General features: G+C 35.9%; 1 protein-coding gene across 1 annotated transcript in view; it reads right to left on the bottom strand.

Moving 5' to 3' along the window:
* The window catches only part of WWP1 (WW domain containing E3 ubiquitin protein ligase 1), a 37,188-nt gene that overhangs the window by 6,672 nt on the left and 3,321 nt on the right, over positions 1-27,195 (bottom strand). The window contains exons 2-18 of the mRNA XM_009891866.1: positions 26,177-26,315; positions 23,701-23,825; positions 20,761-20,898; positions 20,597-20,663; positions 18,450-18,631; positions 14,973-15,321; positions 12,833-12,928; positions 12,021-12,195; positions 8,644-8,698; positions 8,465-8,549; positions 8,238-8,366; positions 7,257-7,329; positions 7,095-7,166; positions 5,959-6,047; positions 3,126-3,285; positions 292-425; positions 43-183 (exon numbers count right to left, since the gene is read on the bottom strand). Of these exons, the coding sequence (XP_009890168.1) occupies positions 43-183; positions 292-425; positions 3,126-3,285; positions 5,959-6,047; positions 7,095-7,166; positions 7,257-7,329; positions 8,238-8,366; positions 8,465-8,549; positions 8,644-8,698; positions 12,021-12,195; positions 12,833-12,928; positions 14,973-15,321; positions 18,450-18,631; positions 20,597-20,663; positions 20,761-20,898; positions 23,701-23,825; positions 26,177-26,315 (2,209 nt within the window). The remainder of the gene's footprint in view (positions 1-42; positions 184-291; positions 426-3,125; positions 3,286-5,958; positions 6,048-7,094; positions 7,167-7,256; positions 7,330-8,237; positions 8,367-8,464; positions 8,550-8,643; positions 8,699-12,020; positions 12,196-12,832; positions 12,929-14,972; positions 15,322-18,449; positions 18,632-20,596; positions 20,664-20,760; positions 20,899-23,700; positions 23,826-26,176; positions 26,316-27,195) is intronic.

Here is a 27,195-nt window from a genome sequence, read left to right on the forward strand (position 1 = left end):
ATGGAACATTTTTTTCAACATCTATAATGTTTCAACACCTACCCAATATATTCTTCTTTGTTCTCCTCAGTTACCAAGATATTTGAACCTCCTGATTTGAGCTCATGTGAGGTTACTTTTCCTAAGAGTTCCATATCCACACAAAAGTACATTTCCAAGTTACACTCTTCGATGTTATTATCCCTGAATGAAAAGAAAAGAAATAAAACCCAAAGCACTCCGAATTCTACATAAACAAAAAAAAAAATCCATAAAACATCACACACACAAAAAAGAAAGAAATCTACAAACCTTATCCAGATTAGGGAGTTGTAAAATTCAGTATCAATAGATTCTAGGTCTTTAATAGTAAGCTTTTTGCTCAGCATTCGTTTGTAGAAAGGCAGAGAAAAACCAGTGTCAATAAATTTCCCGTGAAACAATGCCTGTTGAACAGAAAAAAGTCTGTTTAGCTTTTATTGAACTACTGAATTATTGAAGTATTTCTGGACTTGAATTCTTTTTTTCCTTTCCCCTTCAAATAATAAAAAGCACCAAGTAGCAGTAGCAGCTTGGTATTTAAAAAGAACAAAACACTACATTAAATGGGAAGAAAAAAAAAGATTAATTGGCAGAATTTATCCAAGCATATGTTATCATTACAAGTTAGAAATTCTCCGATTAAAAAAAAAAAAAACTTCTTATAAAAGGATGAAGCCTATGAAAAGAGCAAATAACTATTACAATGCTACTGCAGCTTCTAAAAGTTTAAAAATACAATCGCAGACTGCTTCGGAAAGAGCTTTGGGAAGCACATTTTTTATAGGTGAGTAACAGAACTGAGAAATGAGATTCTTCTGCAAAAATGAAATTGAAAACAAAAAAACAAAACATGGTCACACTTGTCTCGCCACACGTGCAAAAAGGGTAGAAGCTAATTTCTACTACTGAAGCACAGCATTACACACACACACAGAGTGTTAACCTCTATACTGACTCAGTCCATCCGAGAACTAACAGAGCACAGCTATAACTATGAAAACTCCCCCCCCTCCTTATCAAGTACACTGTTTTCACTAAAACACCTTTAAAAAATGCATCCTAAACATAAGCCACATATGGCACTCATTGCTTGTCTTTCCTTGCAGCTGAAATTCTAGGAGCAGAAGAGCCAATGTAATGGCCCATTTCCTCTAAAAAAGGCAAGGCTCCATCTTTTTCCTCCACCTTCTAATTTCCCTCCTAAGGCTTACTCTAGCATGCATTTTCTTCTGCTTTAGGAGAGCCTAAAAAGGTTCTCTCAGAGGCATTTATTTATTTATTTATTTTTAAACTAGTTCATCCTTCTCTTGGGAGAGCGAACTGATAGAAACGGAAAAATTAAATGTCAAGTGCAGCATCCAGCCATACAATTTCCTGCTTTTTGCAGAAGTAAGTTCTTAAATCATCTCATTTAATGTCGATGATAATCTTACAGCAAAATATAAAAATTGTCTCAGCCAACCTCATTTGGCAGCTTTTTGTTACACAGTAAGATGTGTATTCTTTATGTTTAACCTCATTTCAGGCAAAAACATCTGTGGTTATTTCGGTACTTAAAACCAAAAGAAGTCTTTATGATCTGAAAATCACAATTATTTTAATACTGTGGGAAGGACAGAAACTACAACTGCACTTAAAAAGCCTGTCTAGACTCCTTAAATCAATTTCTGCTTACATTATTATCTGAGCTATTTTAAGCCACTAGAGGGTACCCCGGGATGTACTGCAGGAAGTGCCATCCATTAGAAATGATGAATATACTCAAATCTTGCAACTGACCACATTAGGCACCATTACACGTCTCTCTACCTCTCCCCCCCTTAGAGAATTTAAAATAAAAATACAAAAATACTTCAGGAAATAAAAGTTTATCTTTTAATTACATCAAATACTTAAATTAAGTTCTCTTCTATGATCTGTAATTTTATGAAGTGGTTTTCCTAAAGGTAACATTTCAGTTATGGATTTATCTTACGCGCAAGATCAAAAAATCACCAACTAAAAGGAACAGAATCTGGCTCTAGCACTGAATTGGCTTTATCACGTCTTCCTGCTAAATGGCATTACAGCTGCTGAAGGTTCTAAAAGAAAGAAAAAAGTTGACAGCCTATTGAAAGTGTTAACCCAATGAAATAAATTTTCATGACAGCACATAAATGTGGAACTTGGCCATAAACCCCTCGAAATCAAAGATGTTATAATCTTTTTTCATCAAAACTGAACAAATCTGTTTGTCAAGAAGCATCTATAAGAAAAGCAAAACTGAACCCCCCCCCAAACCTAACTTATTTTAAGTCTGAAAGTATTTTTCCATTTATGTAACACTTTGCTTGTATTTATTTCAATTTCATACAAAAAGCCTGAACAACAAGAGAAGATGACACTCTCTCCAGTCTGAAAGTGCGTTTTTATCTACTCTTTTTGATTTCACTATTTATTCACCACGTTCAGGGATTTTGCTGTGGGCTACCTGTAGACATCATGATGATTATGTAGAAAGATGACTGTATCGCTACAGGGAAGAAAAGTGACAGAGCAGGAGTCCACTACAGAAAATTAACTCAGTGATACCAGACGAAGAAATGATAGAACATGCCTTGTCAGCTTGCAGTTTAAGAGAAACCTGATGGCAGAGAATCAGCTCCCTGCCAGCTTCTGCTCTCTTTAGTATCTGACCTTTGTATCCAAGAACGTATGTTTAAATTAAGGCTCAGTGTACTCCGCAAAACATATCTAACTATTTGTTTCGAATACAGTAAGATATACCAAGTCTAACAGAGGAGCCTTTTTCAGAAAATAGTAATCACATTTTTCAGAGCATCGGTATTCAGACACTCAATCAAACAGCAGTTTGCATGAAGTACACACACCCAATTGATAAAAACAAAATCTTATATTGAACGTCATATTAACTTCCATCACTACCCCAGGAAACTCGAGTGTGTAAGAGACTCTCAGGGAATATTTTGGCTCAATAAGCTTATACGCCTTAATCTTCCATTTCTAAGCGATTAATATAACCTTTAATAACTGTAAAAACAAATACTGTTCAGGAATAAATGTATAGCTACAGCAAATAATAAAACCTTAAAAATCTAACCTACCATGGCAATAAAGCGCCCAATGAAACAGAAATATGAAAGATGGTCAGGATTGATTGTTGATGCTGGATTTATCTGCAGGCAATAGTTGCTCTTGCCAGCATATTCAAATAGGCAGTACATAGGGTTCAGTACTTCATGGGAAAGCAAGAAAAACCATTCTCTAAGGAAAAAAACACATGTATACACATAAAAACCATCAAATACAGATGTTTATCACCATTCCCCTTAGGTAACTAGCAAAATGGTCAAAATATATGCAAACTTAGAAAAATAATATAAACAGTCCTGTATTAGAATCACAGAATAATATATGGCATTATACACTTCTTAAATATTAAAAAAAAAATCATTATTAAAAACGATAATGTTAGAAAGTCATGGTTTCTAAAGTTTAGAAATTATTGTTAACATTGTCACCTTGAACACACCCTCATAGCTGCATATTAGCAATATTTTTGCATACAGAGTCCTTGCCTCAACCAGTACACAGTATTTATCTTCATGCCTGCTTTACTGCATACAACTCAAATCCTTACTCAAAAAAATCACAGATTATTCCACAGGCAGTGCTTAAACAACCTAGGTAAAACAAAACAAAAAACCCAATCCACAGCACACCTTATTTGCTTTCCCAATCTGACAGCAGAACACACTCCAATTTACTGTGGTTTAACAAATTACCATGCAACAGTTAAGCCCACAGGACATGACCATGTGAAAATATATTTTTGTTGAGGTTTAACTAAGACATGTTATTCACCCCTTTCATAGTTTCCAACTCAGCTGACCTGAAATAGTAATAGAATCGGGTATTTCAGTGTTAGAATAGCTGATTTTTAGAATATTTTATGCTTTATATTTGCATATAATCAGAGACCTCAGAAGCAGTCATATATACTCAGGAGCTTTTGTATCAGGCCCTAAAGGCTTAGGAAAAACCTGCAAAAACCCCTAAAAGTCTATCCCATAACTGCAGGGACCAAATTCCATCTTGACTGCCTTTCGGCTGTCACATTTGAGAGGCATCTTTTCTATCCCTATATTTACCTGAGAGCAGGCAACAGAAATTAGAAGTTTGCTGGCACGTTTCTCCTAACAATTCTATGAAACTCAAGTCATGGATCATGATTTGCTACAATATGCTTCCAACCCAAAGGCCAAGTAGAAAGAGTAAACAGATAAAGGCAGCCAGGATACAATAACCCTAATGGGGTTTTGCGTATCTTTCAATAAGCATGAGAATGTTGTACAGCATTCTATGCAAGATTGATACTGAGACAGTTATATTAACTCTGCATAGAAGCATCAGATTTGATAGGCATTTAAATTAAACCAAAGCCAGATAACAAGGGAGGAATCAACAAGATGTCATCAACAAGAAGTTTGCAGAAGCAATTAATTTTTCACATCAACAGCTAGAACTAGCCACAGGACATAGCGTCAGATTGGTCCTGCTAAACAAAAGCTAAAATCTGGAGAGAACACTGAGTTTAGCCTGCTGAGAGACAGGTGATAAATCAGGTGCATCAGCTTTCTATATTTGTATTAATGGAGTATTATGTTAGCAGGTCAGTACATGAACATTTACTCAGTGTCACTTAAGAATTCACAGATCAAGTTACAATGAGATCCTTGCTGCTTCTCAATTTCCCACACAAAATCTTGGGCAAGACTTATTCCCAAAACTATGAAATTGTACTGCTTATATATTTGTAATTTATTTATTTATTTATTCTGCTACTTTCTGTGACTAACACTCTTCAGTTAAATTATTCTAACATCGCTTCTTTGGAAGACTTTGTTTCTCTGGAATGGATTGCCTGAACTCTCCTGGTTCCCATCCTATGCCTAGGGCCATCATGATGGGGACACCAACCAAACAAAACCCAAGCAAAGCAAAAATTGCAATCCTCCCTGCAGTCACCCCCAAAAGCCTATCAGATATTGTAATTCAGAAGCATAACCACCCACATATCCAAAGAAGCTCAACCTTCAGAAGCAAGCTTCCTTACGTACAAATATTACACATTTTCACTGAACATCATTTTAACAATAAGCTACATAAAACCAGAACAAAACTAAAACAGAACACCTTTACATTAAAAAAAAAAAACAACCAAACAAGAAAAATTTTGTGACCTATGACTACTTCTAATTCCCTGGATCTGCAGTAGTATTGAAATTTTCATCCTAATAAATTTTCATCCATTTCAGTCAAGTAACTGGCAGTGGGAGTTAGTGGTTGTCTTCTATATGGTCAGCGGATGAAACACTTTGTGGTTTTCCTGTTATCAGATTTTCCCTGAGTACCACTTCAGATTCTAGAAAAACTTGCAGTTTAGCTGTTTGCATTCCTGTGGAGCCTACATAGTTTGTGAGTCTGCTGTTACTTCATGCCTGGACTACTCTCCTCTTGTTTATGTCCTTTCTATTCCTATCAGTCCCAATCTGGTGCTCGCTTGTTTTTTTTCCTGATAAGCAAAACACTTTGTTTTTCTACAGTCCCCACTTCCAGGAAATTTAATTAATTTTAATTAAGAAATTAACTCAGTCTAGAGCAATTAACTAGCATAAAAAAAATTCCAATTTAAACATAAATCTTTGTCAAAGAACTGAGCAACTGAGACCACAGTTTTACTAATGCAAGGTTATAACCCGCGACAATAGCGAGTGCTGTCAATTCCACTTCCTTCATACATTAAGGGGAGCCAAAAAGGCAACCAGGGTCAGTCTGCACAAGCAAGGAGTTTCTCTGCCAACAGAATGACATTAGAAATCCAGGTTAGAGTGCTATTAAAAAAATAAAAACTATTTTAAACAAATTTTCTTTTACCTTGCCAAGCCACCATAATCCAATCCTTCTTCTCCTCTGAATATAACATATAATCTTCTCCTCAAATCATAGGGTTTTAATGCCATAATCTATCAAAAAAACCAAAAATTGTAGTTGTTATAAATTATGCATTGTCAATACAATTGCTCCTTCTTACTCAGATTTTATTTAATTGATACACAAATGCCATATATGTCAAATGCTTACACAGATTCGGCAAGCAATTAGACTATCTCATGGAATGTACAATCAATGAACTGCACCCGAAAATACTAACTTGGACTTAAAATCTTTGAGTAGCAGACTGCTATCAAATGGGAGAGCATATCTTGAAAGTATCACTATAGGGTTTCCCTGTTCTTATACTCTTCTTAAGGCATTCATTATCATTAAAGGAAAACAGGCAAAAAGGCATTTCATCTGATATATTACAGATATTTTGGTTTAGGCAAATCACTTAAGTAATTTACTCTGATCCAAAATAAGCGTAATATACATTCATTAATAATAAACTTTTTACTTATACAGAATCCCTCCCAAGAGGTTTTGATGTGACAGCAGCAGGAACTTTCATTGTTATAGAGAAAGAAGGAAGGCACATATGCTGGTTGCAGACTGTAAGAGCTCGAGAACTGTAAGCTTCAATTGCACAGATTTAATGTTTGATGGACAAAGCAGGACATCAGTTTTAATTGGAGAAAACAACATTTTGTAACGTATATAACCACACACAAGAATCAGAAAAGCAAATCCAATGTGGTTAAATTAATATGGTATGTAATGTGGTTAAACTGTCGAACTTTTTACCACAGGATGCTGTAGATGCAAAAAAGTTCACAAGAAGAGCACAGACAAGCTCACAGAAGAGAAGTCCCTTGAGGACTATTAAAATACCCAGAAACCACATCAAGCTCAAGAAGCGTTTCAATTGTAAACAGTTGGGAGCTGAAAGATCATTTGGTAGACGTATTATATACATTACTTCTGTTCTTACAGCCTTCCCTAAGAATTCCCCTTTGGCTAACACCAGAGGAAGATTACTGTGCCTGAAGGACCATTAGTCTGAACCCGCTATGGCCATTTTTGTTCTTATGCTTTGTCTTGATAAACAAACACAACACTCTTTGCAGGCTTACCTGCTGGAAGGAATCCTCAAACAAAGTCTGTCTGGATACGTTGATTTTCACGTGACTTGGCAGTGCATTAGACTGTAATCATAAGGCAATAATGTTAAAAGGCAGCACATATAAATGTAAATTCAAATAGTTTCAAAAAGTAAATAATTACTTTATCAGTACCTGACACAAGTAACGGAAGTGAGCAAGTTTCCACCTAAAGCTACGCTCATAAGCAATCTGTGGCCCTTTATTTCTGTAAGGAAATATATTTGAGATTCATTAACCATACAGACATCACACAGTACTTTCAATGCTAAACAGCAGCATACAGATTTCAAAAATACACAAAAAAATGTTATCATAACGTATGATCAGAAACAAAACGCAGTTGATGGTTTGGTCAGCCAGTCTACCTTTCCACTCCCTTTTTTTTTTTTCAGATGCTACTCAATTTACCAAATTTGAGAGAAAGTATTTCAAATCCCTATTAATAATGTAAAAATTACAAGCCAGCTAAAGCAGAGATACCTAATTTGTTGTCTTCGCTGAGAGAAAGGCTGCTAAATCAGGCTTCATAAATTCAGCTGCTTGTGGAACTATGAAGGAACTTCTAGTACAATACTCTATAGGCTCTTTGAATGAAAGGTCATCAACCTGTCATCAGAACTAAACCCTACCCTACATAAAAGACATTAAGACAATAATCTGGTTTGAGATAGAACAAAACCAATTTTCCTTTTCAGTAACTACAGGTTGGGTCAATACTTCTGAGCAAACTATTTTTTTTAAAGATTTGCATGTAAAATTTTTGAAAAGTATTTAGAACTACTTTGTTTAGACATTAATGTTGCAACTCTTACTTACATCAGTTCAATATTCGAGTTTACCTCACTTCCCCTCTCTATTTATAAAACAATTACAATACTGATATTTGAAAAGTGTATAAACACTACTGAACCTTAGAGCAGCACAGCAAAGTGTGTCATAGATAAACAGACAATTAAAGCCTAAAAATAGATTAATTTTACAGGACAACAATTTGTTCATAATTTAGTGTTCAATTCCAGCTAAAAGTATAGCTTGTCTTCTAGTGTGAAAAGACTTCGTTATTAAACCATAACAAGTTAAAACATTAAAAAATACATTTAATTTCTCACTTACACAGAAGATTTCCCAGTACGAGGATCATTGAAGGTGGTGGTTCTTGTATTATGGTCAACAAAGTATCTGACACCTTCTCTGGTATATCTGATTTCCCAGCCCTCTGGAAGAGGGTCCTCATTTTGTAAACTGCAGAAGAAATTGCAAACAGTACTTTTTCCCCCATATCATGACATAAAAGAATTAAGCAAGATTTTGTTATCTGCCCAGTCAATATACACACCTACCCTTGAGTTCGAGGGTCTTCCCACTGCGTTGTCTTCGTGTTATGATTTACAAAATACACCCTGTCATTTGAATCCACTCTCCTTTCTAGGGGCAAAAAAGAAAAAAAAACACTATACAAAAATTGTATTCCAAGTTTCTGTAACTGTCACTTCCTGAAATCAATAGCTAATTAACCTACCCCAACCTGGTGGTAAAGGCCCGAGTGGATCATTTTCTGCTGACAACATAGAAGCCTATTTAAAAAAAAGAGGAGATTCAATTAGGCCACATATTATTCATATTTTTTTCCTTAATGTGTTTTAAGATTACCACTAGTTCTGAAGACTATCCATTCTGAAAAAACATCATGCCACTTTTAGTTTATTTTTGTGAAGAAATACAGATTCCATGATAATAAGATATGATTTGTGCACTTGCCTACTTGCCTCCACTGTTTCCAACCCAAGGTACCCTCCCTTTCCCTTCCTACAGCAAACTTAAAAAAGAGCCAGTGGTCTTAAAGATGTACAGTTTGTAGAAGTTTTGCGGAAGCACATATAAGCAGATAAGCACAATGGTCTTGCTTAAGAACATGCTTTACCATAATAAACATTTCCAACCACAGTGATTACTGCCAACATAGGGTTTTTTGCTTCCTCAATATACGATGTCTTCCCTGGATGTTTGGCTATTTTCAGACTTTGTCGTTCTCTGCAAATGCAGCTGCATTCGTTAAAATATGCAGGTGGTTGAAATTATACCAACATACAGTAAGGTTAAAAGAAACAAAAAAAAAAGTAAAAAAAACCCAAAACAGATTAAATCATTATGTAAAAGCATGCTGGGCTCATAATATACTGTAACCATGCAGAAGACCCTAGTAGCTCCCAACAATACAAAGCATAGGAAAAATAAAGTGTAAAAGGCAGAAATCCCCCAGACTGCAGAATCCATGCTCTGATTTCTAACTAAAAGCATCCACTCCCTAAAATTTTTTGGACGCTAAGATTATTTTAATTTTTCTTGTGCAGAATGGAATTTTGATATATGGTAACAAATCTACATTTTCCAAAGAGTATCTTAAGGAGCACTTTGCTACTAATGCTGCTTTATGCAGCACTTGCAATCTGAAAGTCTCAAATCCCCTTAAGAATTTACAACAGCAAATTCAGGCAAAAAAAAGCTACAATATTTTTCCTGTGGAACAGAGCAAGGTCCAAAAGAAAATGCAATATTTACAATTCAAATCAAGCTGCCTCTTTGTTCCAGCCACCAGCTACGAGATGTGAACAGAGAGTTATCATTATCTCAGCAGCAAAGGCAGTTAGCCTTTCTGCTTCTGGAAACTATACAGTTACAATGACCCTGTAACTAAAGACTTCTCTGTGGTGAGTATAAAAAGAATAGCGCACAACAGAAGATGCTGTCTGCCAAAGAACTGAATGGTGGCATGATTCAGAGATTTCCAATCGTCTTAATGGGTCCAAGGATTTGTGTGTGGCTGCCGGCTAATGCATATTTAACAGAACACACTGAAACACTAGGCAGTGGCATAGGATGAGCCAGACTCAATACCAAAAGGAGCACAATATATTAACCCAGGTAAAAATAAAAGTAACTAAAATAACTATGTCTATCTATTTTCCTTCCTTCGCATAGTTTAGACCATTTGAGGTAAATGAAATATTCCATTACTCATGAAACGTATTAATTTTCTTTTTCCCAAAAAATAAATTACAATCTCACTTATAAAATGCTAAAAAGCCAGAGTCCTGCTATGTCACCAAAGGAAGAAAAGTTAGCTGTAGTTTGACCTTAACAATTCTAGAAGAAAAATACGCAGAAGTACTACAGTAAAAAACAAAAGCATTCACACTTTTTTCAACATAATTTCAATTTTTTTTCCCCCCAACAAAACGTGAGTGCTAGGTATGCAACTGCTACACTAGTTAGAAAACAGAATGCAAAAAAGATGGAAACAGTTGAGTTCTCTTTTCCCTTTGTGTATATTCTGTTTCACAAATAAATCCTAATTTAATGATTCTAAGGTCAGATGGGACATTTTAAGAGATAAGTCTGTGGTTTGCAGTAAGAGTTATCACTAAATGAAGAAAGAAACATAATTTAATTAAAAACATATATTGTTACCTGAGAGAATAATCTAGCTCAAAACAAATCTTAGGATCAGGAAAAGTGAGAGTTTTCTTAGATGTGTAAGCAATTGATCAAAGTAGTACACAAGTACAGAAAGTTGCTCCATGAAAGTTCTTGGCTTGATATGTTGTAGCTGTGATTTTTGTATTTGCATTAAAAGGTACCGATGTGTATAAATACCTGAAGGGCGGGTGCAAAGAGGACACAGCCAGGCTCTTTCCAGTGGTGCCCAGTGACAAGACCAGAGGCCATGGGCACACACTGAAACAAAGGAGGTTCCCTCTGAACATCCGGAAGCACTTTATCACTGTGAGGGTGACCAAGCACTGGCACAGGTTGCCCAGGGCGCTTGTGGAGCCTTCACCCTTGAAGATATTTAAAAGACGTCCAGACACGGCCCTGGGCAACCGACTCTAGGCAGCCCTGCTTGAGCAGGGGGGTTGGACCAGAGACCTCCAGAGGTCCCTTCCAACCTCAACTGTTCTATCCTTCTCTAATTGCATAAGATAAATTGACGTTGATGCACAGCTCCAGCAGTTAAGAAAATCAGTGGTGATGCATATTTCTGCTATTGCTACTGATGAGATATGATGTCTAATTATATAATGAGAGGCTGATAACTGTTAAATGTAAGAATACTGCAGTATCCTTTACTTCAGAGGAATACCTGAATAAAGTCGATCATATTCAAAGCAAAGTTAGGTCTGCAGATGCATAGAGTCCTAGTCCAGTGAAGCTGTTTCAGACTTGTACTTCAATGTTTTCTTCTTTAAAGCACTCCAGCTGTGCTACATATCACGTAAAAGGTCTCTGGGATTGGATCTCTTTTTAAGAGACCAAGCACAATTCTTAAAATGGACTGCTTAGAGTGACAGTGACATGCAGGAACCATCATTCTTAACTCTGAAAAAGCAACTACCCAGAAAAAGCAACACCCAGTCATAGATGGAAAAATTATATTTTGTTCCGGCAGAAGTGAGTCAGCAACTATCTGAGAGAAATGGAAAACCATGTAGGAAATGTCAGAGCTGAACCAGGTGCATAAGCTTCAAAATGAGCTCAAAGCAAAAAGAATTGTCACCTGTGCTAATGAATGACTCCTCATCACTTAAACAGTTTTGAAGGCCATTTAATGTTCAAAATGCCTATAACTCAGCTTTTGCATTCCTTTTCAGTTAAGGGACCATCTGTCTTACTACTGTCATTAAAAGTCTCGAGTATCATGCAGCACACAAGGCTCAAGTTACTTTTTGCCTTTAAGGACATTTTTTGTTAACATTTTTTAACAGAAACAGAATCTGAATTACCGATGCCAAACATCTCATAACACATATGACTGAATAGTTTTAAAATCACTTCAGAAAAAAGTTAAAGAACAAAAAGTACCTCTCTACTCATTTCTAAATTTTATGTAAAAGTTACCGAATAGAGGTATCGTTGGTTAAATTGTTGCATAGCTCCCTGCAGCTGATTCCGTTGAGACTGCCATTGCTCAAAGTTCCTGACTGATTCCATTGTTGGTCGCTGCCATGTTGTTGTTCTGGTGTTGTGGTCCACATAGTAAACTCTCCCACGATCATCAACTCTTCTTTCCCAGCTTTCAAGAAACACAAATGTTAACAGCTGAGTTTTTCGGTAATATTACATAAATAATTTTCTTTTTATGCTAATTTCCTAGACAGTACTTGAAGTACTGGAGTCACAGGCATGATTTTAGTTTCTAAAGTACACAAAAGTACTCCCCAATTTTATTGGTAGAAGGATAACCACAGTGAGCAAACACAGACTTCAAGCAATAGCATGCTCAGCTCTCTGTCACCTCATTTTTAACTTTGTAAATTCCTGTGATGATAAGCAATGTTGGCAGATTTCACAGAAAACACTCTGCCAGGAAATCTGAGGTTTGGAACCAGTACATTACACCTAGCCGTGCCACCTAAATAAAGGTGGCCAAATGTGCACTATTTAATGCTTAAGTTTAAAGGATGAACAAAATAATTTAGTAGCTGTATTTGAACAAACAATGAGAATAAGTGACATATACTGTGTCAACATTCCTACAACAACAGCTGCAATTAATATAATTCTAAATTAACTGAAAGCTAGAATTTCTTAATATATGATGTATAATACAGTTTCGATGAGCTGCTTATAAAAGTCGGTATTTTTCCTACACCAAACAAACAAATAAGTAGTACCTTAATGATATTTAAATAAAAAAAAGACTACATTACCCAGGAGGTAAGGGCTGTGGTCTTTCCCACGTTGTAGTTCGTGTGTTGTGATCAACATAATAAGTTCTACCATGAGGATCCTTTCTTTGCTCCCACCTTCAAGACAAAATGACTTTCATGTAAGTCAAGGTGAAAATGCTTCCTTAGGACTTATTTCCCACTAAGCCAAAAAAGTACCTTGGTATTGAATGAAAATACTATGATCCAAAACTTATTCTAAAACATCAAAGAAAACTGACATTAGAATACATATCAGTTACTTTCCCCTTGAACTGATACCACCATAAAGACTTCTTTAACAGACTTGGTACATAAAATGAGCATACATCAATATTCACAAGCATTTTCAAATTCTATTTAAGATATTTGAAAACAAAGTCAATTAATTATCTGCTCAAGGCTTGGATGCTAAAATAACATTCAAAAACTGCTTAGAGATGCATTCTTTACATTGCCTCTTTCAAAAATGTTGTTGCTTACATTTTGAACCACTGTTCCCTTTTTCTAACAAACAACAGGATCTTTGAGACTGAACCTGAAATGCGTCTATAAGATGGTTTTCCTGTGTTTCTAGTTCTTATCATGTAAATTCTCTATCTGATATCCATGGGTACTATTTTTTCAGTTTTAGTTGCAAAGGAAACCCACACTGAAGATGGAGAGAGGACCAAACGTTATAAACAACTGAAGTTTCATGCTGCTGAGAACTGCGATAATGCAATAAACGTTACTTAAAAAATGGGAGAGGAAACCAGGATAAATGTTAGACAAAAAGCTGAAGCCATTGCTTGCATTAGATATATGACTGTTTTTCTCATATACATAATTAATTAGCTCCTAAAAATGTACACAGAACACCTTGCCTGCTACTCATAGAATTTGATGTGCATTTCCTCACTACTACAAAGTATCTTATAAAACTACAAAATATTCTCTGCAGTTCAAGAGATTAAATGCTAAGGTTACAAGAAGATAAGAGTGGAGCAGCAGCGTGCTACAGAGTTACTAGGGCTAAATATAATGGAGACTCAATTACATTTGGGTGATGGGGGGAGGGGCAGGGAAACACAAAAAACCCCCACAGAAACATGATCAGGGAGGAACAATGAAGAAATGCATTTGGCCATAGTGTGCACTCATGACCCTGCTCATGACCCATGCTTACAAAAGCATGTAATTTTTTTTTAAAAAAAAAAAAAAAAGTGTGTGTGGAGGGGAGTTGACCACAGGAATTCCCACCTATAAAGAGCTTCCATTGTCAAAGCATCTGAAAATAAAAAACTTTGTAACTTTTCCTCAACAACATATATACAATATTTCTATCTTTTTAGATTATTGTTTTCATGTTTATTCAACTGCAGAAACTCAAGTGAAGTGTCACTAATAACTTACTGAACCTCCTTCAGAGGGAGCAGGTACAAGACGCTCTCTGAAAGATCAGCTACAATGACACAAGGTATATACACTTTGGGTTAAGAAACAATTTCTGTGTTCAGAGATCTTTTCACCCAAATGAGAAAGCATCTACAAAAAAATTTAAGATCAACACATATAGTGGAGCATGCACTATATTTTCATTTAATATCTAAGCACACCTTTAATTTTGCATTTAAGGTTTAGGACTGCAGAAGTATTTTCTAACAGTCTAGTAGAATTAAAAGTTTCTAGCTATTCTGAGCATGTACATACACTTCAAATCCGTATTTTTATCTATAATATTATTGATCTCATTGTTACACAGCAAGCACCTACAAGTATTTCTAGACTATTGAATTAATTTTCACTCCTATGTATTTTGGTGCCTACTACATTCTCATAGTTTAAGAACCAAAGGAGTAACAAATTATCACCCAAATAAGTTTGAATATATCAAATGAAAAGTCTTCATGTCCATAATGCCCAAGAGTTTGTCTGTTTAGATTACAATATCATCTCAGCAAATCAGTTATTAGTTGTTACTTTCTGGGACAAGAGCTACTAGCCGGTTACAGCAGCAGTACTAACCCCATTTTAGATCACATATCTCCGTCTCAGCCAGCTGACCTGCGTTTGGCAATCCCAGTATAGAATTAAATTTCTGTTTCTTTATATGCACGTTCAGAGATAACATAATTATAGTATTAAAATCAAGCCCACATACCCTGGTGGCAAAGGTTCTGTACCAGCATTACCAGGCTGCTGTCTTACAGGTTCTGCAGCTGCACTTGAGGAGGAGGAGGATTCCCTTGGTTTTGCTGCATCTGCTGCCGTACTGTTTCTAGCGTTAGGTTGAGCACAGTCTGTTGCAGCTGTAGGTTCTAGTCCAGCAGACACAGCAGGTAACGCAGAAGTGTGGCTTTCAGAACAACTAGTTGCTTCCGTTGTTGACTGAGGTTCTGCTGTAGTGTTAGTGCAATCTGAAGACACGGGAGCTTCAACTGAACCTATCGGAGCCTCAGAGACAGAAGAATTGCCAGCTTCTGGTGCAGAGGTGGATGACTCGCCATTAACTGAGAAATGGGAAGTAAGAACATTTGTGTATCAGAATCTGATGAGATTTACTTTTCCAATGACCAACTTTTGGAGAAAACAACATGGAAAAAATATGTTTAAGTCGCACCTATATGCCATAAGCAGCATTTTTGTCTAAGATGACAAGAAGTCACAACGCACCTGCCTCGGTTAAAGCTGTAATTAAAACTTACAGTCTGCAAGTCAATCTCTATACTTTCCAGCTGAGGTAACTTCTAAGTTTCCGCAGATTTTGGTCAACTCAACATTACACCTTACTCTTTAGATTAGCAAAAGGTACTGCTACCCATCTGCTTCCCAGAAAACAGTACTCCTTTATTTGCTTTGAAACTTGGAACTTATATCAGCTTCAAAAAAGAATCTTGATCAGTATGACATGAAGGAAAAATATTAAGAGATAAATAACTATGAAATTTGGAAAACTAAGAGGCGGTTCTTACAGATTTTTTTTTCCTTTTTCAGAGTTGAGGCACAGAATCCTACAATTAAGCAAAAACCACTCATGTGTGACTTCGGAAAAAAAAAATCCCCCTACAAAAGTGTGATTAAAATACAAAAATTAGTATTTAGCTAATGTTGTAACTTATGTCGTTCCATGACTGACAAAAATTATTTTAGAATCACAAAGTAAATCGATTTCTGTCTTTTAAAGAACAATACAAATGTCATCCAACTCAAGCAAGCATAATCTCATAAAAGGTTTAAAGCAGGCACGGATTTAGCAGGAAGGGGGGGTTAAGAAGGCTTTATTACTCCCAAGCCCACTTGGCCAACAATACATCAATACCAATCATCTGCCGACCTTAACAGAACAGTAGCTGAGCACAACAAGATATTGCCTTAGACAAGCAAAATCAGGTACGGCGGTCAGTAGGACCCCCATTAAAAGTCAAGGCCCTATTAAAAGAAGCACAACATCACTCACAGCTTTCATTTTCTGCACCACTAAACCAACACCAGACAGTGACAATTCTATTTCAACTCACCAGTTTGTACCTCTTCTAGAGTTGGAACTATTTTCCTATAAGACTACATCAAATATGCAACATAGACTTCAAGTAATTTTCTATCTAAGAGCATACTATCAGCTTACCATTCTAAGAACTGAGGTCAATACAATTGCTCTATACTTATAACCTTATTGATACAGATTTGCAAAATTTAACCCTGGACTAGTGCCTATAAAATGCTGTTCCATCATTTTTAAGAGTTAATTTACTTTAATTCTGTACAACACTTTTACAAATAAAAAAACCAGCTAGATTCTACATATTACTTGCAATATGTATATAAGGTCAGCAATTTCTTGCCTTCCCATATGGTCAGAAAAGCAGGTCAAAGCATTACAAACAATAAACCTGTCATCAGCACTGTATTTAAATTAGCAAGTCAGATTCTTTAAGGAATTATCACTGGGTCATAAATATTTTCTTGCTATGCATAACGATAAGCATGATTTTACAGGCAGCAGCAGCAGATTTGTAAGATCTGTAAAGGCTTTGCATTTTGAACTCAGTTATTCCAGGGTAGCTCATCACTACTTCCAGCTCACGCAAAACAGGTTAACTACATTAAGACATGTCAAGACTTTGTATTATTCTAAGCAAGTGTAAAGCAAGACATTTAAAAAAACAATCATAACTAGAGACAATCTGATCAAGTTTCTTCAAACTTCTGCTTTAACCTGCAACAATTTCACTTAAATGTTAGGAAAAAAGCCAATAGAAATTTCAGCTTTCATTAAAAAAAATTCAATTCATCCACATGAAAGACTGAATGGGATTACATAATGAAGTTAGAAGCAAAATAACTGACAAATCATCAGCTCTTTTAGTAAGCTGATCTCCAAAACAGATCTATAAAACATTACATCAGCCAATTACTTCACAATTAGATCTAAACCAGCAATTCTGGCAACCTCACATGAAATTACAATCCTGCTAAGCACAACAGTGTGGGAAAAAAAGTCTGCCATCAACAAATGCTGGAGACCTGTTTTATGCCTTGCCTTAAAAACGTCTCCACCAAATGATACAGTAGTTGAAAACTGTTATATCAGTGCCTCACTGCAAGCTCAGTGATGATCTAATCAATATTACTATTTGAACAAATCAATTATTTTTGCAATTACCCTATCCTAATACAGATTTCAAATGGATCTCTCTGCTATTGAAGAAAAAGGGAACAATGCCCAAATGATATATATGCCCTCTGGCCTTCAGCTGAAAAGAGAGGAGAATCAAATTCAAGTTCTCCAAACAAAGAAAAGCTTCAGAGAAGGGCTAATTTAATCATGACCTTTTAAAGTTCCTAATTGTTTCTGCTATCTTCCCAACATACCCACATTTCCCACTCTATTACAGAAAGTTTGACAGTCTCTGTTCTGCTGTTTAACAGCTTGCCTATTTCTATTTAAGGTTATCTTCTTCCTCTGCTATCACTGTAATCTCTCTCAAACTGCTGAGAAAAGGCAAAAAGTGCTTAGAAAGCACAGCCATTATTAAAGTTTTGCCAGAGGAACACAAATAACAAATGACTTTCTTTTCACTTGTTTTACTGTACTACATGTTACTTGTAGTCCTGATCAAAGTTTTTGTGTCTAAGAGGAAACTGAAATTTAGTATTTGCCAATACTGTTTTGAAACAGCATACCTTTTGAAAAAATGGGAGGCAAGGAGAATCTGCAACACATCTCAACTCAGAGCACAGCAGCTCCCTAACAGCATTAAAAATCACATTTATCTAATGGCAAAAGAAACTTAACTATAGTTACTCAAATTATTTGTGAAAGAAATCTGATTTTTCCTCCAGTCAACCAGTAATATGGGACAGAGAAAGTGAAGTTTTGGATGCTTTACATCGTTCTTCATCAGAGAAGAGACCTGACAGGAAAGTATGAAAGTTAGTACATTTAAGAATAGATCTACTCCAGAAAAAAAATCACAGAAGCTGACAAGCAAGATTATAAATTCAAGCCCAGAAACATCCTTTCAGTATTTTTGAAATCTAACAAAAAATTTATAGAAAAAGTGGCTCAACTTCAGATATATTTCAACCAGAAAAAAAAGCCTTATGGAACATGTTCTCATAACCCTCCCATTCTTACCAGTGCTGTCGATAGGCTGAGCTGCAAGTGGTTTTGGTACTGGTGTATTTTTGGGTCTAGCTGCAACGTGAGTAGGAGATGGTGCGCTGTCTCCATTAACAGCTTCTATACAGAATGTATTCTGTACTACAGAGTTGGAAGGTACTTGATTGTCTATCCCATTAGAAATGTCACAAGCAGATCTTGGTAAAAATAAAAGATCGTTTTAGGTTACTACAAACAACATGTTAAGAAGTTATGCAAGTAAGCCAAATCCTACACTAAATCACTTTAAAGAAATAAAGAAAGAAATTGAAGTAAATTCACAACAGTTTATAACACAATGTTTGCAGTCTAGATAAGTCAAGTGCAAGACCAAAACAATTAAGGAACAAAAGGCAAATTTTGGTTTTGAGGATTTCAGATACTTATCTAAGATTCTCCATTTCCACTTCATCTTTTAATTGTAATGACATATTGGAATTGAATTGGGCAGACTAACGCGCTTGACACATCTTCCAGAATTGCCTTAGGGACCCTTCCAAAGTGCAGCTTTGAGCAGGAAAACTTTTTCTCTCATTAAGCAAGTGGAACAAATGGTTTTATTTGTCATACCTCCAAAAATTATTCTAGTCATAACGTAAGAAAGTAACAAAACTCTCCCTCAGTAAGAGGAGCATATGTTGAGCTTCTCTATGCATAAGCAGGATGGAACATTGTGAGGACAGATATACACAGGCAGCTCTGTGTTTACAAAGCCACATGGAAATAAATGTAGTGCAAGGGCTTGTGAATGGAAAGTGTTGTTCAATTACACTGTTTTTACTTAAATCTATCCCAAAATGCTTAAAGCCACCCACCAGAAATTACATTCAATGCCAACTCCCCATCTTATCAAGGAGTAGAGGCTAAAAATTAAAGAGAAGTTAAACAGATGATAAAAAAAATGTGAGAATTGTTAGAAGTCCCACTTTGCAGAGTAAGCAAGTAAGAAGCAGCATTTCCATGCCACCTTACCGAACTCCGAAGTAGTATAAACCAAGAATTAAAGTATTATCCCTTTTCAATTCTAGACTACAAACCCAATTTGCTTCCTAAAGACATGCACAGAAGCTAGCTTAAAACTTTTCTTCATCTCTTAATTTTAAAACTGTAAATCAAAACTGCTGGATAGTTCTATGGGAAACTGCTGTAATCAATATATCAACATCAAGAGCAGGATCCCAGCTAAAGTCACACCTCCAGCAACAATAGTTGAATGAAAACAATCGATTGTTACTACTTTTTCAAAACGGTATGAAGTTGTGTTTCAAATCACTTTTAACAGTCCCAACCCTTTCTAAAGAAAAATAAGCAGCAACTTTTTATCCTCACTCCCTCATATTGGGTGCCCATGGGGGAACAGAGACAAACCTCCACATATTCGAAAAAAGAATCAAGTCGAGCGTACAAGGACAAACATGTCGCTGTCACTCAAATGCATAGCAACTGTATGTTTTTTCACTCCATCATGTGTAAAGAACTTTAACAGCAAGGGGTTCACTGCAAGGTAACTGAGCAGGCCAGTAACATTAAACTGATCTGAATGTTAACCTATTTGACTCAGTAGTGGTGAGAGGGGCAAACAATCTACTCCTACTTCTCCCCAGGCAGTCCCTGAGCTGGTGGTAAAGATAGAGGAGCCAAGCCTTTTTCTTGCTACTTCAGGTTGAAGCAGGCAACCCCTTTGCCTCAATGTTCTGAATACTGTTTCCTAAACTCAATACAAGTCTCTTAAACAACTTCCTGATCACGACCTTAAAAAGAAACTGGGTGAAAGCGAAGTAATTTAGCCTTTTTTTCCTTCTTCCTTCCGTTCAGATGGCACATTGCAACAAGTTGGTAGACATAAATAGAAATGGTTCTTAAACAGCAAGAGGCAAAGATAAAGTAGGGGACAGCAGATTCTACCAGCAGAGAAAGAACAGAATTGCAAAGTTAATTCTTCTCAAGCTAAATTATGTAATTATTATACAAGAAATATTTCTAAAACCTGTAGAAGCTTGACAGCTAAAATCTATTCCCTTCAAAATAATTAAAAAAAAAAAACCATGAACAACACCAACATTTCAACTGATAAATTTGCTAATATACTTCATATAGTGTAAAACACAAAAGTTAATTCCAACCTGGATGTACTCCTTGCTGAAGCATCTCTGCTTTCATGCACAGCCTCGCCATTTTGCTGAACTTCTACTGAACAGTAAGAAACAAATTAAACAGAAATATTCTATTATATCTGTTTGAAATCTTCACCAAAATATTACCATCTGATTTAATTATTTTAACTTACTGGTTGCTGAGGAACTGAGATTTGTAAGAGATTCTTGTTCAACAACCAAACCATCTAGCACAACTGTCAGTTCACCTGTTTGCACCATGCCACTCTTGTTTTCCAAAGAGAGTTTCAACTGTTCTTTCACCTTTTCCACTAAAAATGGAGTTGGGGTGGGTGGGAGGAGAGAAGGAGAGAAGGAATAAAGGAAAGATTATATTCTATACAACATCAAAAGAGACCTTCAACTCAAAAATGTGACAACTACTTCATTGTACAAAACTTAACATAAGAGCTACTCAGATGATTCAAATCAACATAGAAATCACTAAGGAGCTGTGTCAATTTACATCTGCTGTGGGTAAAATCACAGTTTATTGTAAAAATAAATTGGCCATTTGCATAGTGTTTTCCATAGGTTTGCTATAGGATCCATATGGTTTCAGTACTTTGTTGTTAATGATTTCCCAGGCTTGCTGTTTCCACTAAGCCCTTTTGAAATTATGCACTACTTACATAATATGAGAAGGCTTAAAGTCAAACAACTCCTGAACTACACATCTAAATAGTACAAGTTACAGGGAACCTCATTCTACAACCAGAGCTTATGTTCTTTTCTCGTATCACCTTCCAAAACTAATTCTAAGAGACCACTGAAAAGAACATCGCTTTGAGGAAGAAGTAAATGCAAAGACTGCATAGACTCCTTCCTCAATTTTAAAAATTATTTTTAGTAAATCCTTACTAACGTTTTCATAAAACCCAACTCCAAGGATTAAACAGTAACAGAAAGGATACCTCAAGTAACTGAAAACTAAATGAAAAACTATTTTCACCAAAAGAAACTTTGAGATAATTGAGATATACAAAAAAATGTATACACGGTGCGGTAAAAGAATTCAGCATGATTGATAACCAATGTGCACATTTGTAGACACATACATAATCCAGAGGTAAAACATGGTGTGGATGCTGCATAATTCTCTCTAAATCAACTATTAGTAGCACAGCAGTTAAAGCTACATGTCATAAATCCAAACACAGTCAGCTATGAGTTCACATTAATCAGGTTAAAACGGTTAAAGCCTTTTAGTATTTGCTGTCTCAGATTAAAAGATTAATTTTTCAAGATATATCACCATTTTTCCCTCCAAATTATAGTATTCCAAGCTAAAGTTAAAGCTGACTGTGCACTTCCATGCATGAAACTGGCATTTCCTTATTTTTTTCATTTTTAATGTATATCATAAATGAACAATAAACGTGAAAACAGGGAAGGCTACCATAACCTATTGCCAGATATCCCCCAAGCTGTTACTTTAAAGAGCAGGTTCGACAGTGTAGTTGGGCAGCAGTTACTAGCAGACACCCACTGCTATATTACAATGGATTGCAAAGTACTTTAAATTGCTGGAGCAAGCACAAAGCTCCCAAATCTACAGAACTATTGATTTAGCAATCTGCATTTTGGAAAATGGTACTACCTGAAAGAAGAGAAGGGAGAAACTAGCCTACCACTGAGTTGTTAAATTGACATATCAATAAATCAACATTTCTGCAAAGGACGATTGTTTTAGCTCCTGCTGTTTTAACAGGTCCTCTCCCCAAACCAGATCAACGGTTGGCTGTATTCCAACTGAGCTGGCAAGAAAGCTGGGAGGGATGTGTGCAGCAATTCAACACTGGTGGTGTTTAAAAGGAGAAAGTAACAGCACTAATTCTAAAGTTTCTGCATTTAGAGGACTTCCTCTTTACATTTGCTTCAGTAATGAGCCTCTCAAGTTCTGTGTTTTAGATTAGGTATCAATAACTGAATGACTGAAGGACATCAATCAGATTATTCTACCACTTATTGGATAATTCAGTGTGTATCACCTGCTGACTTGCCCAAATCAGAAACACTACACATAAATTACTTTCAGTGCAATGTACAGCTAACTCAGTACACCCTTCCCCGTAAGAATTTGCTGAGTTTTTGGATCCTACAGCCTCTGGATCTACAGTAATAAAATACCAACTATTTTGTTAGAAGTAGTTAAAATATTAACTATTTTTTGCTATCATTATCACAACCCAATTTCTTCTAATACAGTGTTTTTCAAACTTAAAAAGGAATCCATTTTTCTGCTTAACTGCGGAATCTTGGCCAGAATCCTTATAATACTGCTGAAGAAATCCCACTTGATTTTGTATTTTGTTTCAATTTTCTGTAAGAATCAGAAAAATGAAGCTTTTTTTCAGCTCTCCTTTCCTCCCACCTCCCTATACAGGGCTCTCAGGTTTGTATATCCAACTTGTGAGAAAGGTTAGAGATTGGTTTAGCTGGAATTCTACTGCCACTCTGGAGTGGAATTTAAAGTGTGGATTCACCACCTTCTTGTACTAATGAAAAAAAACATTTAAAAGCAACTTAGATAAATAAGGCATCTTTTAATTCTACTAAAGGCAATAAAAATTAGAAGTTACACAGAACACAACAATCTCTAATGTACTAAAGTGAAGTTCTCAATTGTTTCATTAATCAGTGGTTCCTACTGCTCTCTGAGCAGCTAAATTATGAGGATAAAATATCCAGCCTTTCTATAGTGATTCCAGAGAAGGAAAACATGAAAAATTACATAGATGGCTTTTCTGAAAGTTTAGACTTTCTTTTTTTTACCAAGTCTAAAACAGATCTAGCAAATTATTACTTTGCCACAAAACATTATATTGAATCACTTCTGCTTTTACTTAATTCATAGTACCTCATACTCTAATGTTTGTTTCAAAATTATTATATCCCATTGTTACATTTAAATTGCTCTTGATAGCACAGACATCTCTAGAAGAGACAAGTAAAGACATCAACTGAAAGTCAGTTGTAATTACATGTATAGTTAGTAGTCTGGTTGCCAGTTTGATATATAGATTAGTAATAATAATTCTACTTTACTCAAAATATCCTTCATGATAACTTACATTTTCTATTGTGTATTTCCAAAGCTTGTCTCAAGTCTACAGTGGCTCTTCCTAATAAAGCATCTGCTTTTAAAGTGTGATGGCTCCACACTCTAAATTCCAGCGTAGTCTGTGGAGTCACATTCCTGCATATAAAATACATTTTTTTTAAAAATATATACAGAATTTAAAGTATTTGTTCTTGTTATTAGGAGTATTTGAACTTAATTCACTTTCTCATATTTATTGTATTTCTTGATATTAATTAACTGAAAGAAGTTTTTGTACTGCAAGGGGAAATTTTTAACTAAGAACTGCAAACACTATTATATTTATACTTGTGTAAAGATCAAACTTAAATTGCTTTTCTATGATAGCAAAAGGAATTTGAGGAGTATCATAATAATCTACACTAAGCTCAAATCTCGGTTATACAAAACATATTGCAATTTATTTATGAAATACATATTTTCCTTATTCCTCACTATTCCAGAATTCTAACTAAAAAGTGACATTATTAAATGCGGACAAAAAGGTGTTAAGTATATTTGTCTGTCACTAGAAAGAAAAATACGAAATATTTTTTAAAAAGGAAAAAGCAACCAATCAGCTACGTGCAAGCAGGAAGAACCCACTTAACAGGTGTCAGCTTGCCATGAAAGTGTTGGTAAAACATTATTCGTGAATCCACAAATATATATAAAACCATAACGCATACTCACAGAAATCAGAGAGGGAAAAAATCAAATGATGAAGCTAAAGTAAAAGTTGGAGGGAAGCAGAAAGGTAAAGGACCCAGTTATAGTAATATTATAATGTTTGGCAGTGATCTCTCCCCTGCTCAAGAAGGAAAATGGGAAGCTACAGTAGGTCCTGGAGAGTAAGTTATGTAGTACAGGGTTTAGTACTGCAAGAGTGCTCCTGGCTGTGAAAAATGGACTAGAATCACTGTACTGCAAAAAGTCAAAGGCCACATATCCATCAGTACTGGATACAGAAATTTGTATAAGCATTGATGAAAACAATATTATAAACAACCCCCACTCCCAACAGCAGGGCTAGCTTTATAGTCACTTGAATGCATTGGACAATGTGGATCATTTTTTGCTGAAACCCACGAGCTAATATATTTTTGCATTTTGAATAGGCTGCCTTCTAATGGAAGTCTTACTAAAAGACCAAAGAAAAGGAAAGGAAAAAAAACCCACACCCTAAACACAAAGAATATATCGCTGGTGCTTACGCAGACCCATAGAAGTGAGGGGAATCTGGTAAATCAGAGACTTCACTTACCCTCAAATAGACCGGGCAACTGAAGCAATGATACCGTTCCAATAGCCAGAGGTAGCAGGGGGCAGAATACCTTATATATGTAAGACTACGATCCCAAGTAAGTAATACTGTTGATGGAATAAGTCTGTTTGGCCGTACTGTGCATACCAAATTACCTCATTTCTATCAGCTCACCAGATCCTGCCAAACCAAACCTGCCTCCTGAACAGCAACTCTGGTCTCTGTGAATATACTGATAGCTCTGTACTTGTGCAAGCAATAACTCCTGGAAATCATCGTCAAGTCCAAGACCATATTATTGTCTTTTGCAATATTGCAAAGGGCTATTGAGCTCTATTAAACCTGAAACATTGAGAAACGTGGCACAGGAATACCCTACTTGCTTCAGTCCAGGTCTGTAGTTAATACGTAAGTGTTTCCAGGCAAAGAGCTCCCCAAAGCTAGGTATGTTGTACCACTCTCCAGCACTGTTAGTTACAGGAACCTGGCGAGGTTCCTACTACTAACAAAGCCAGCTATTGCACAGACAGGTCAGATGCTGTAAAACATACTGGCTCATGCTCAATGCCACCTGATAGTAGCTATGCTGTTTCCAGACCCAAACCTGAAGCAGTCCAATCTTGCTTGCATAATAATGCATTCTAGCAAATTGCACAGTGCCAGATTGCCTGTTTTTCATACAGTCATACTCAGGTGTATCTACACCTGTAGCACAGTTAAACCAAATCAAACCACAAGAAGATTAAAAAGGTCAAATATTAGGATAAGTTGCAAGGTCACTTTGCAGTAAACTGTTCTTGTGTGTGCACCCCTTCATTCGGAAATTTAAGGGGAAAAGTGACCTTCCTCATAACTACTATTTATCCAGCTGAGATTTTTTTCCTTTTAAAGTTGAGAATGACATGGTTAGAATTAGTAACATCTTCTAGAGAGGAATCTTAAACTTCAATGGTCCACAGTACTAACAACTATCAAGAGTACACCATGTATAGCAACTGTATGCAAGGGATGTTCTCTGTACAAAGAAAGATACTCAAAACATTCTAAGAATTGAGAAAAAAAATCATTTGAGATAAATGTCATCTTATGTCTGCATTTAGTGATCAACAGCCAGAGAAACCTTCGTAGGCAGCCAAGCTTAGTAAATATTTGCCTGCAATGTCTGCCTAATAAATAGTATTAAACAATCAAAAAATCTACTTACACTGTCAGCTGCTCATCCCATTTTGGATTTGAAGAACTACTTGATTTTGCGGTTTTCTTAATTTCTCCATCTGCAGTTAATTCCGTGTAGAAAGTTGTTCCAAACCAATTCTTTTTCCGTTTCAGTTTGGCACTAGAAACTAATAAAATACATTGCTTTATCTATAACAGCATACTGTTGCTGAAAAATAGAAAATGTACTGCCTGCTCAGTGTATGAAATGCAGCACAGCAATGTTATTCCTCACCTTTTCTACTTCTGCTGAACGCAAAGAGGTCAATGCTAAAATGGTAACTTTTATTTTCAAAAGCTACTTTGTCAGAGAGTTGAAACAAAGTGTGACATACTCTCTTCACCACATATTGGCAAGATGGGTTGGAGAGACAGCACATCAATTATTTTAGGGATAGACACTGAAAATCACGTGAGTTCTTTTGTTTATTTTCTCATTGCTCTTCCTAGTCTTCCCCTAACTGAAAAGTACCTAAGTATGATACATCAGAGAACATTATCGGGCAGATTTTTTTTATTATTATTATATGCAGTTATGAAAGCATATTCATAACTATTCAGGTCTATTTCAAAATGCCCATGTATAGCAAAGCCTGTATACAGAGCTTCATTTCCTTGCCTATATTACCTGTTGTGGTTAACCTGTGGTTTAACACATCAGTTTGTTAAAGTAAGAAATCAACTCTCAGATTTCCCCTATTTAAACAGCTTTGTAGATGAACTTAAAAGTTTCAGCTAAATATTCAACAATTAAGAAACAGCAAATGAGCAAAGAAGCTATTTTTTACCTCTGAATCACTGGTGAGGTCCTCAGTGCTCCTGAACATAAATCTGTTCTCCCATCTCCTCACCTAGCTGCAGAAGTCACTATAATAACCAACAGCAGCCTAACTGCCAACATTTTAAATTCTATTTCAGGCAGATGTCTTCAGAAGACCATATTGATAGACTCATAGCTGGACCTACCTGCCACCTATGCCTTCTCTCTCATTCCTCCCATACTTCAGT

The sequence above is a fragment of the Charadrius vociferus genome, unplaced genomic scaffold (genome assembly GCF_000708025.1).
Source record: "Charadrius vociferus isolate BGI_N301 unplaced genomic scaffold, ASM70802v2 scaffold15, whole genome shotgun sequence".
Taxonomy (NCBI): Eukaryota; Metazoa; Chordata; class Aves; order Charadriiformes; family Charadriidae; genus Charadrius; species Charadrius vociferus.